At 35.8% G+C, this 11,473-nt stretch overlaps 3 protein-coding genes across 3 annotated transcripts; 1 reads left to right on the forward strand and 2 right to left on the reverse strand.

Annotated features, from left to right (window-relative positions):
- The first annotated feature begins 1,050 nt into the window (after window positions 1-1,050).
- Window positions 1,051-5,966, forward strand: PUM24 (pumilio 24). The gene is made up of 17 exons (XM_048106908.2): window positions 1,051-1,409; window positions 1,605-1,658; window positions 2,087-2,148; window positions 2,249-2,330; window positions 2,449-2,572; window positions 2,654-2,737; window positions 3,023-3,137; window positions 3,570-3,720; window positions 3,800-3,913; window positions 4,022-4,093; window positions 4,192-4,242; window positions 4,322-4,372; window positions 4,572-4,679; window positions 4,787-4,924; window positions 5,014-5,088; window positions 5,196-5,437; window positions 5,567-5,966. The coding sequence occupies exons 1-17, from the start codon at window positions 1,152-1,154 to the stop codon at window positions 5,700-5,702; spliced, it is 1,917 nt and encodes a 638-aa protein (XP_047962865.2). The 5' UTR covers window positions 1,051-1,151; the 3' UTR covers window positions 5,703-5,966.
- On the reverse strand, window positions 5,942-7,050 carry LOC125207528 (Chaperone DnaJ-domain superfamily protein). Its single transcript, XM_048106909.2, has 4 exons — window positions 6,823-7,050; window positions 6,692-6,743; window positions 6,542-6,609; window positions 5,942-6,460 (listed from the first exon to the last, which is right to left on the reverse strand). The coding sequence occupies exons 1-4, from the start codon at window positions 6,946-6,948 to the stop codon at window positions 5,963-5,965; spliced, it is 744 nt and encodes a 247-aa protein (XP_047962866.1). The 5' UTR covers window positions 6,949-7,050; the 3' UTR covers window positions 5,942-5,962.
- A 734-nt stretch (window positions 7,051-7,784) lies between these two features.
- LOC125204529 (uncharacterized) lies at window positions 7,785-10,461 on the reverse strand. The gene is made up of 8 exons (XM_048103214.2): window positions 10,074-10,461; window positions 9,795-9,925; window positions 9,185-9,262; window positions 9,043-9,087; window positions 8,901-8,945; window positions 8,749-8,800; window positions 8,402-8,498; window positions 7,785-8,234 (listed from the first exon to the last, which is right to left on the reverse strand). The coding sequence occupies exons 1-8, from the start codon at window positions 10,321-10,323 to the stop codon at window positions 8,069-8,071; spliced, it is 864 nt and encodes a 287-aa protein (XP_047959171.1). The 5' UTR covers window positions 10,324-10,461; the 3' UTR covers window positions 7,785-8,068.
- Window positions 10,462-11,473: the final 1,012 nt, after the last annotated feature.

Here is an 11,473-nt window from a genome sequence, read left to right on the forward strand (position 1 = left end):
TTTTTTTAGAAATTAATCCACATGAACAAGTAAATACCGAAATTTCAGTATCAATATATTCCATTTTGTCGATTTTAAATTCAATACATGATTATACTGCATTCTACACATTTCAATATTTTCAAAAGCATAAAAAAAGTTAGTTTTTAACAAATCAAAATCAACTCAATTCTAATTACATCGCACTTGCTACCCGGGGAATGATCAATTGCTAACTAATTAGTAATCCTAAACTAAGACTAAATCGTAGCCATTAGATTAGAAGATATGTTGGTTGAAATAATGCCACATGGATTATATTTTTAATTAAGAAAATTAATAAATAAAATTAGAGGGTATTAATGTCAATTCCCTCTAATTAAAATCATTTTAAAACTTTAAATTTACGTAACTCTCTCGATTTAAAATATTTTTTTGCAAAAAATATATCAAACTAAAGATAATTTTATAAGGATTCCAATTTGCATATGTTCCGACGACGTTCGGATGATGAAATTTGATATTTTTTTATTTTAATTTTTGTAAATGTTGATAACCAGATTTCTATCAATAAATACATCAAAAAAATTCAATAAAACCATGTAAAAATCTCAATAAATATGTGTTGATATTTTCTTGTACTAGTGTTGATATTCTTATGTCATATTGTTGATATTTGTAATACACTATGTTGATATAAAAAAACATTCACGAAAATTATCATATGATAACATAATAACGATATTACCCTTTTGTTGATATTTTGTATACTATTTATTGAGATTCGTAAGATTTAATCTCATCCACTCATTTTAAAATCTAAAGATGGAGATTTGATCTTGATTTTGGATTATGATGCTATAAATATTAGAATATAACCCCTTGCTACCTAATTTAAATATAACCACAAATATTTCCACATACTATTATTAAAAAATCAATAAAATAATACTTACATTTATTTAATTAATTAAAAAGAATTACATACTTACTTAATTAAAAAGAATTTAATTTGAAAATATACGCCTACATTGTAATAACAATAATATAGCCTAACGCATAAAATCTCTTTTCCGTTAGTGCTTAAAAGACTAAAGCCCTAGAGGTTTACATATACTAACCCGCGCCCACCGCCGCCCTGCCTCGCCGGACGTTAAGCTCAAACATTGTCAATGGCGCCGAAGCCACAGCAGAAGAAGAGCAGCGGCAGCGCCTCGACTAAGAGGAAGACTAACCCTACCCACAAATCGGATGGACAAGTTTCAAACTTCAAAAAACCTAAATTATCATCCAATCCAAAGAAGACTATCAATTCTCAAAATAAAGTCGGGAGCCAGCCATCAAAATTTCCTAAAAAGGAATACCAAAAACCTCATGCTGAGAAGGGGGAAGTGGAGGACTCCAAGAAACAAGCTCGTCTGCGTTCAAAGGTTCGACCTTTCTCTGTGTTTCTTGCTATTGTCTTACTTTGATCATTGTGAATTTTAGAAGCATGGTTTTGCTGTTAATGATATTAATATGTTAGTGTTATGTTGAATTTATAAGATATTCAATGGAGAAATTTAGGTGATTTTTGCTAATTCTTTGATTATTAACTTTTTGTTATATTTCCCCTGTTTCTCCAGGAGTTAGCTCAAGCAAGGAAGAAGAACAGGAAGAAGCATTACACACTGGAACAAGTATTTCTCTCACCCTTTACTTGTCTTTCAATGCCCCGTTATTGTTTTATGTTGCTTTCTTGCTATTATACTTTGTCAGATGTTAACATTTTACTTGTCAGATGTTAACATTTTATTCTTATCTATACCAATTCTAATAAACTAATGCTTACCATTTTCATCCCTGACGAAAAATTGGCATGTGTTGAGAGTTGAAACAATGCATAAAGTGTTGTAGTACTTTATACTGGCACTATTTATGTTTGCTAGAGATGTAATTCTGTGGTTGCTTAAGTTATGTGTTGTCGGCTGAATGACCACACCATATGCCAATGGTGCCTAGCATTTATGTTGGAGGCTGCTATAATAAAGCCCAATTATATGAGTTGTCACTTACATGGGATTTTTAAGTGCCTCTGCTTAGTTATTGTCTCCATCCTTTTATTTAGGAACTTGCTTTGCTATGGGAGAAGATGAGACGCCGTAATATTTCAAAAGAAGATAGGTCAAGGTGTGTATTTTGTTGTCAGTTTTACCATTTAGATTCTCGGAGAAACTTGAACGAGGGACATAGTTTAATTAAGTATCACCACAATCATGGCTTATCTTAGGTTGGTAAGTGAAGCCGTCAAGAAGATGCAAGGGAAGATTTCTGAAATTGCAAGGTCTCACATTGCATCTCGTGTTCTTCAGGTTATCATGCTTACCTCCCCCCATAGTTCGGCCTACTGTTTACACTTGCTTATCTATTTCAAAGATTTTGAATTTCCTCTGTTAATGGGCATTTACCATCTGTCTTTTTGAACTGCAGACTTGTGTTAAACATTGTACACAAGATGAAAGAAATGCTGTTTTTACGGAGCTTCGGCCACATTTTATTTCTCTTGCAAGCAATACTTATGCAGTTCGTCTTGTTACGAAGTTGCTAGATCTAGGTATGTCTTACTTTCCTTGTTCTTAATGAACTTGCAGCTATGTGACTGTTGTTCTTAGTGTACTATCTATTTCTTCTGCAGCATCCAAGGAACAATTGGCAGAATTTATATCATCTCTCCATGGGCATGTTGCTTCTCTTCTTCGTCAAATGGTTGGCTCTCTAGGTATGATGGCACATCTGTGAACTTAATATATGGCATCGACAAGCTGGTTACTAGATTTCCTGCTGTAACTGTGTCACAGTGGTATAATCTGTAATGTGTATTTCCTCTGAGAGATGAAACCAAGCTGAGTTTAGTAGAATCTGGTTTGTACTCATAGAATCTTGTTTGAGAACTTAAACTGTTATTGTGTTCTACTTGTTAATCTTGTTTTTGTACATAAGCCTTGTTTATCTTGTGCGACCTACCTGATTGCTTATAAAGTTAATATATATCATATTTCTGCAGTTATCGAACATGCATATTGCCTTGGAAATGCAAGTCAGAAGCAAACTCTTCTTATGGAACTATATTCTCCAGAACTGCAGCTATTCAAGGACTTGGTTACGATGAAACAGAACAGGTGATGCACCAATTTTTCTTTTTTGACTTTTTAATATCAAGAGGTGACATAAATACTTCTTACAGCTGAAGTTTTGTTTATTGATGTTATCCAATGAACCCACTAGTTATTTTAAATGGTAATACAGAAAAATGGGGCAGCACATCAAACTCTGAAATCAGATCATAACTCAAGTGTGTTAGTTAGAAAAGGAATGTAATTGAATATTTGGTACTAGTGTCTAGTGTACTGAGTTACTGTATATCACAATTTTCTACAGTATAAATTGGTGTCTGAAGTTAGAAAATGGCAACTTATTGTTTTACAATCATCTGTTGGTTGGATGTCTATCATGTCTTATCCCCTGTGCCTGATGAGTGTTTTCTATAATGATAAATCTTAGTGTTGCTTCCTCTTGCTGTTTCATATAGTTTTTAATGTTAATAACCACAGATTGGAAGATATCATTTCAAAGCTACAGTTACAGAAGTCGTCCGTTGCACGTCACATGACATCTGTGCTTCAACCTATTCTGGAGAAAGGGATCTTAGACCATTCGATTGTCCACAGAGCATTACTGGAATACTTAGACATTGCAGATAAGGTACTTTTGATGATTATAAAGAGTAATGTTTGATCATTTTACCTTTATTGTCAATCTATCTAATTGAAATTTTGTGAAGTTTTCTGCAGCAGATGTTATTCAACAGTTGTCGGGTCCATCTTTCGTTCGGATTATTGCAACTAAGGATGGATCCAGGCTTGGTATGCTCTGTATAAGACATGGTAGTGCAAAGGTACCAGAAAGTTCTCTAGTATAGACGTATTTGTTTCAGACCTATTACTTGAATACCTTGTTGAAGACTTCTTCTGAAACTCTGTTTTACTGATAATTGCTCATTCAGGATCGAAAGAAAATAATCAAAGGGATGAAAGGCAATGTTGAAAAGATAGCTAGTGACAAATTCGGGAGTATGGTATGGCTCTTTATGTTTTGACCAATGTCTTCTCGTCTACAACAGTAGTTGTAATAATTCATGCTTATATAGAATATTCTGACTCCTGTTCTTTTCAGGTACTTGTCTGCATACTTTCAGTTGTTGATGACACAAAACTTGTGTCGAAGGTCTGGTTTTATATCTTTGGTTATGCAGTTCCTTACTTGAGGGGATGCCACCTTCTGACTCTTTTTTCCATACTTGCAGATAATCATTCGTGAGCTTGAAAAAAATCTTAAGGAGCTTATATTAGACCAGGTTGATGAACTCTATTATTATATCATATCATCCTTGTTGTGTCTGATCCTGATGTTCTTTTTTCGAGATAGATGGTGTTTGTTTAGGATTCTTACTCAGTTGCAATCTTATTAAAATGCCTCTGATCCTCGTCTTTGTCAATGCCCAGACAACTCAGTAAATTGTTCAGATACTAAAACAATTACTCTTCTCTTTGCAGAATACACGACGCCCTTTTATGCAGCTTCTTCATCCGGATTGCACCCGATATTTCAACCAGGATGACATGGCTTCGCTGAGCCTATCTATTCCATCCCTAAAAGCTAATGCAAGTCTTGTTCTTTACCTGTCTTATGTTCCTTCTAGGTTTGCAGCATTCAACTCCTTTGGAATGTCTAATACTTAACGATACATGCATTTCTATTAATTATTCAGGGTGAACCAGATGATGAGGAAGCTAACGAACAGGACAAGGATGGCGATAGTGATGGAGACATACAGATGAATGAGGGTGGTAAGAAGGATCCTTTTAAGCGGAGGCAGGAGTTGTTGGTCGATAGTGGGCTTGCTGAGGTTCGTTTTTCATGCTGTTGATGCATTGGAAATTATGACATATCTTACTTGAAGTTGCTCTTACATTCTTCAAATTTCATTTTTTGCAGAAACTCATTGAAACATGTTCTGAGATGGCAGAAGTTCTACTAAAATCGAAATATGGGAGAGAAGTCATGTATGAGGTAGTTATCATGTTTCCAACAGACTGTAACTTATATATTGGTTATTTTGGTAGCCAAAAGTTTGTGAATTCTCCCCGTTTACTATATATATTGAAAAATGTATGTAGGTTGCTATTGGAGGCAGCGACGGAATACTTCATCCAACTTTGGATGAAAAGTTGCTCGAGCTGTATGAAGCTATAGCATCTATTGCTGCTCAACCGAAGGTTGAAGGAGAAGAGCATATTTTGGAACAGTTCCATTCGAGCCGGACTATCAGGAAACTCGTTATAGACTGCCCTTCATTTGCTACCGTACTATGGGAAAAAGCTTTGAAAGGAAACTGTGCAGTCTTGGCCAAAGGTCACAGGTTAGTGAAAGTTGCTCTATTTTCATGCTTTAAAATCTTCTTTTAACTTATCCTTAATCTAATTACGAAGGAATAAATTAATATTGTTATAAAATAACAATATTCTCATTTGTTCAAAAATATTCTCAGTTCCAAGGTGATCAGTGCCTTCCTTGAAACCTCGGACTCTGCCGTGAAGAAGTTGGCAGTAAAGGAGCTGCAGCCCTTGATAAAGAGTGGTGACCTAAGTTTACCGAAGCCCAATGAGTCAGCCACGGACAAGTAATTCAGTATAGTGGTGATAAATATGAAGATGCATTCCTCGAAAGGTTTCATCTCTAGGCCGTCTTCTGGTTTACTGTGCTTGTAGACGAAGAAAATTTTTGTAGCTTAAGGGGGTCTATGATGATCTGTGACTATGGATCAAAACAGTTGTCTCTTGTTTTATTCAATTTCTTACAATGTCATCCCTGTCTCTCTGTATGAACTTACACATTATACTTATGATGGAAATTTTGTGAAATGTGAAAGAAATGGTAGTATTATTCAATGATCTCTTGTACTAGCACATCTAGACATAGAAGAAACTCTTTCTTTCATACACTGAAATATTGGGTAGTCATGAATTGCTCCATTGTACAAGTTTCTGTTTCCCATTCTGAGGGCTGCTCTTAAATCTTCGAGCCTGGCTGTCCGGTGGTGAGGATAGGTCCTGTGCTTGTAGTCCGACGGGTCAAAAATTGGGGACTCTTTTTGGGTGCCAAGGGCTTTAGCAGCTGATGCGGCGGCATTTGCCATCAAACATCTGTTGATGATGGTGGACTCTTCTGCGAGTTTGGCACGAAGCTCTCTCACGCGGCCTCGGATTCGACTATTTCTTGATGCTTCGGTTGGTTTTGGAGTCGTTCCATTGTTGTTGCTGTTGGTCGGAGGGGGAGGATCAGTCCTCTTGCTGGAATTTGGATTGCATTTAATGCAAGACATGTTCTTTCTCTCTGTATCGAACTCTCTCCTTCTTGTGATATCAGATAAACAAAAGTATGCCTGTTCCATGCAAATTATGTAACATGAAAATGGAAAGGAATAATGAGATACTAAAATGTAAACATGAAAATATTAAGAAACCTCAGACACAAGTTTGAATGCAGCTTCAGCCATGGAGTTGCTGTTTTTGTCAGGATGCAGCTGCAAAGCTGCATGAATCAACACGAAAACGACATGATACGAACGGACTCATTTCATCGTATATCTGCATTTTCGTGTGGAAAAACTTACCGAGTTTATGATATTGCTTTCGCACTCTACATATATCTGCATTTTCATCAACCTACGAAACCAAATGCAGCGTTGGAAAACACGAAAAAAGAGCGTTACAGCAGCAACGGGAAGCTAAGAGGGAAACATACATTAAGCACAAGATACCAGTTGATGAACTGAGTTTTGTTTATACGAGGATGGTGTAAATTTGCACATGCTGATAATTCACAAATTGTTTTTGCTAACTGGGATTTTACTTCTTCATTTTCTGCCATCTGTAGAGGGTACAAAATCCAAAAAAATAAAAGAAAAAGAAGAGAGATGAGCACAGAAAGAAAGAATGAGAGATGGAAAAAAGAAAAGAAAAGAGAGAAGGTAAGGTGGGGGAAATGTGAGTATGAATGAATGATAAATTGTTTTAAATTTTCATTAAATGTAACATTTAAGGAGTCAAAGTGGAGCAGTTAAAAAAGAGCTGGATTTTAGGCGATTTAAAATCCTATTTATCTATATTTTATTTTATTTTATGAAATTTTAAAAATGGATCAGAATAATTATTTCATTTGCAGGATAGATTGGAATAGTTTAGCTGAACTAATCCAATTAAATAACTCTCATTAGTCCTTGCTACACCCTAGTTAGTCCATGTAGATGAAATTCCCAATAAACTTTAAAATTGACTATTAATTTGTCTTTGTTGTTAAGTTACAAAATCTAGACACCATGGCTTTGGAATTTGTAGAGTAATTCAAGATCTCGGAATTTTTGGAACAATTGGCTCAGTCACTTGTGTTTAAATATTCATTTGTCAAATAATTTATGAGAAACGAATTTGAAATGACATAAGTCAAAACATAAATAATTTACAAATACAAGGTTATGCATGTCATCCCTACCACATCCAAACTAGTTTCTCACTAATAATTATAACAACTATTTTTCATGTAATTTAGTCATTTCATCTAAAAGATGTAGTAATAAAATTAGGTTTTTTCTGCTTCTATAATGTATAGTACAATATTTAAAGCGAAACGATGATGCACGTGAAAGTTTTAAGTACTGCGCATATATAGTTGGAGTGGTTGCATTAATAAATAAATAAAAATGCAAGTTTAATTATATAATCTCAAATATAAACTCATAAGTAGCTTTTATAATAGGATTACAATCACTTTTCCAAGGGAGAATGAATAAGATCAAAGTGATTTTTTCTTGAAAACTTGAAATACTGACAACAATGGAACTGTACAAGAAGATAAAAACAATGCTTACATATCATTCTATATGGTCCCAAATAACTTAAATAAGAATATTTATACCTATAGCAAAATGTCTTCCTACATACGGCCAAGGGGCAAATATCGCTCCGGAAGACACATCCAGGAGCGGTTCATATCAGCCTCCATAGCGATGTTTCAGATCTTCGGGTGGCTCCTCTTCCATTATGCCCGATCCTGAGGTTGCTAAGTATTCGCGAATAGTTGTTGTGCGATCACCAAGAAACGTGTGATCTAGGAAGTTATCGTAGGCCATATCACTAAGGTTCTTTGCTGCCAATACACTGCACAAATTTTCAAGATTTGTCAGCTCATTTGTTGCGGCAATGGAATTTAAAGCACCATGTGGGAAAAAAATGATTGGGATACGATAAATCTCAGTTGTCGATAAAAAGGAAAATCTTGATATGTGGAAGAACCTAATGGAGTAACATCTACTCGTGGAACTCACCAGTGGCGCAGATAAGCCCGACAAGGTAAGATGTCATCCATCCAAATCTTGGTGATGCCGTACTTCCCATACCGTTGAAACAAGATATCCTCGCTCCCTGCCACCAAGTGTAGAAAATTAGAACACACATAGCTGTTGATTTGGATCTATAAAGGATGAAGGATGAAAGCCAAATTGATCATCCACAAAACCGGATGAAAGCCAAATTGAATAAAAAAAAGAAGGATGAAAGCCAAATCATGACATAAAAATTGAAAAAATTAAGGTTGAGTTTACTATCACATCGTTGGGTGCAAAATAGTACTGGTATTACAAGTATCTGTGCTCGATAGAGAGTAAAAAATCACCTTTACATCGGTTCAGAAAGTATTCTTCATCACTATAGCGTGCACATAATACCTGCATTAATAAACAACAACAAAGTTGGAGATGCAACCGTTAGTGAGAAAGCTACATCACAGTCGGGAAAATGATAACAAATTAGTCTAATCTTGCTTACCGCTGGAGTTGTGTAAAACAACCCGTTAAGTGTTTCAGGAATGACCTAAACAAAAACACAAATATTTGAAGTTATAACAATAAAACAAGGAATTTGCTGGGACAAAATCAAAGATATTTACTACACTAACTAAACAACTCACAGCTAAAAATCGGAATTCATGTTCTCTTTCAATAAAAGCAGGAATCTGCATTTCCACCAAGAAATGACCCCAGTTAGAATCTGTTTCTCAAGCTCAGAGACTCCAATTAGAATAACATAGCAAACCATCATATATACCATACCTCTGATTTCTGAATCTCAAAAGTGGTGACGATAAGAGTTTCACTTTCGCAAGGTTCCACGCTTAAGCTTGAAATCTCCTGTTATAGAAGAAGCAAGGATTGTATCAGAACTAAAGCCAAACCAGCTCTTCTATCGTTCCATCTCCCGTAACCAAGTCCATGTGCTCGTTTTGTGGACAAAAGAAGGATGTTTTGTAGGCACAATTACTAATCAAATACAAAAAACTGACCAGTCCAGTTTCCTTTTCCAATTTTACAAATCATTGTCACAAACCCTCAACTAATGTAGTTCCTTCAACAAAGATATGAACATTTCCTATAAATGCAGTCTCTATAACTGAGTCACTGACAATATCCATCATAATTAGCGAGTGAGATTCATACAAGTAATCAAACAAAGAACCAAAAACGTATACATATGCCTGAAATTCACATGTTAACAGGGACAGTTCAGAGCAGAATTGATTAGCCTAATATACATATATATGCATGCTTCATATTTTCAAGCATTCAACAACTCAATTACGGTTGATTCTACCAACTAATAGTACCCAAAAAAAAATCTCAACTTTTGACAAAAAAAAAAGAGACAAAACAAAAAAAAAACCACCTTAGTTTCCGGTTTAGCTATGCCTCGTTCAAAGAAAATAGGAGCTGCGTGTGCAAAAACTCTCCGAAATCCATTCAATTTTGCAATTCTAAAATTGATCAAATCAGGAAATGTGCTCCTCGCACTTCTCTCTGCAGAACCATTCATACCATTACATTAGAAACAGAACTAAGTAAAAGAAACATAGATTTTTTTTCATGTACTCAATTAAGCCCTTTTTTAAGTAAACTCTAATATTTCTCTTTTGGTAATTTCATCAAACAGGTCGTGGGCACGAACCGGAGAGAAGAGAGCCGAAGCCGCAGACAGAAACAAGTTCGTCGGCAGAGACGATTTGATCAAAATCGGATTTGTCTTTGAGCTCGAAAGGCAATGAGCTCTGGCGGAGAGGCGTGGGAGAATCGCCGATCGGCATGGCGGATAGGCGGCGGCGCGGCGTGGATGAGAAAGGGCGGGGGAGAGTGGGGGAGAGATAATGAAGAGAGGCACGTGGAAAATGCGGGGGAATGGTGGATGTGAGTGGAATCATATCGGGGAAGTGAAGAAGACAGGTGAGACTGGGACTGCTCTCGCATTCAATGTGCAGACCATTATTTCAAGCACGTGCAACATATTTTCTAACATCGCCAATGAAAACGATTTGCCGTTGCTTTTAGACCATTGTTTATTCAGTCACGTGTATATTTTTCCAATACCATAGCCACATAAACTTGTCCCCAATCACAAAGATTTATCCGACTTGATATTATTTTATTAATCATTGATATATTTTAATTGGATAGAAATAGATATTTTATTGATAAAAATTTAAAAATAGAAAATAAAAAATATTGGTGAACACCGTTGCGGCTTTGCCACCACCTCCGCCCCATCCCTGCCGCCTTCCCGACGCTCTCTCCTCCGCCGCGGCTCCCAGCTGGGCAGCAATAGACTGCCGCGGCCTTCCACTGTGGACACTCTTAACTCTTTCCTATCCCTAAAAAATGTCACACTTCTGGAATAACATACTCCCTCCATCCCATTTAAAATAAAACATTTAGAAATTGACACGGGATTTTATGTAGTGTTGATTTGTGAATTAATGAAGAGAGAGTAAAGTAAGAGATATAAAAAAGTAGAGCTAGAGTTATTTTCATTTTAAGAAACGTTTCATTTCTAATGGGACAACCAAAAAATGAAAACGTTTCATTTTTAATGGGACATAGGAAGTACTCCCTCCGTCCCAAGGAAGATGACCCCTTCCTTGGGCGGCACGGGATTTTATGCGGTTTTATTTTGTGTGTTAGATGAGAGAGTAAAGTAAGAGAGAGTGAATAAAGTAGAGATAAAATAGTTCCATTTTAAGTAATTGGTCATCTTGAATGAGACAAACTAAAAAGGAAAGTGGGACGGAGGGAGTAAGATTTTTAGAGATTTTATTTTATGTATTAAGTGAAAAGAGAGAAAAAAAAATTCCTAAAAAAAGTCTATTATATGAATTGAAATACTCCCTCCGTCCGTCATTAGGAGTCTCATTCTTTGGCGGCACGGGTTTTAAGAAATGTTAAGAACAATGGGTGGAAAAAAGTTAGTAGAATAGAAGTCTCATTTGTATATATAGTTTTAAATGAAATTTGAGTAGAATGAGTTAGTTGAAGGTGAGACCTTATTATCATTTATGGTAAAAGTGAATTGGGACT

This window comes from Salvia hispanica, chromosome 6 (genome assembly GCF_029641045.1).
Source record: "Salvia hispanica isolate PSC_SH4W2 chromosome 6, Shi_PSC_v1, whole genome shotgun sequence".
Classification (NCBI taxonomy): domain Eukaryota; kingdom Viridiplantae; phylum Streptophyta; class Magnoliopsida; order Lamiales; family Lamiaceae; genus Salvia; species Salvia hispanica.

Excerpts from the sequence above, each read along its gene's own strand:
- LOC125207528 (XM_048106909.2), bottom strand. The coding sequence starts at position 6,948 with ATGGCAGAAAATGAAGAAGTAAAATCCCAGTTAGCAAAAACAATTTGT. Across the intron at positions 6,610-6,691 it reads AAAGCAATATCATAAACTCG|CTTTGCAGCTGCATCCTGAC; the intron begins GTAAGTTTTTCC and ends TGATTCATGCAG. Across the intron at positions 6,461-6,541 it reads CATTCAAACTTGTGTCTGAG|GCATACTTTTGTTTATCTGA; the intron begins GTTTCTTAATAT and ends TGCATGGAACAG.
- LOC125204529 (XM_048103214.2), bottom strand. The coding sequence starts at position 10,323 with ATGATTCCACTCACATCCACCATTCCCCCGCATTTTCCACGTGCCTCT. Across the intron at positions 8,499-8,748 it reads CTTTCTGAACCGATGTAAAG|GGAGCGAGGATATCTTGTTT; the intron begins GTGATTTTTTAC and ends ACTTGGTGGCAG. Across the intron at positions 8,235-8,401 it reads CGGGCTTATCTGCGCCACTG|TGTATTGGCAGCAAAGAACC; the intron begins GTGAGTTCCACG and ends AAATTTGTGCAG.
- PUM24 (XM_048106908.2), top strand. The coding sequence starts at position 1,152 with ATGGCGCCGAAGCCACAGCAGAAGAAGAGCAGCGGCAGCGCCTCGACT. Across the intron at positions 4,094-4,191 it reads GTGACAAATTCGGGAGTATG|GTACTTGTCTGCATACTTTC; the intron begins GTATGGCTCTTT and ends TGTTCTTTTCAG. Across the intron at positions 5,089-5,195 it reads GGAGAGAAGTCATGTATGAG|GTTGCTATTGGAGGCAGCGA; the intron begins GTAGTTATCATG and ends AAATGTATGTAG.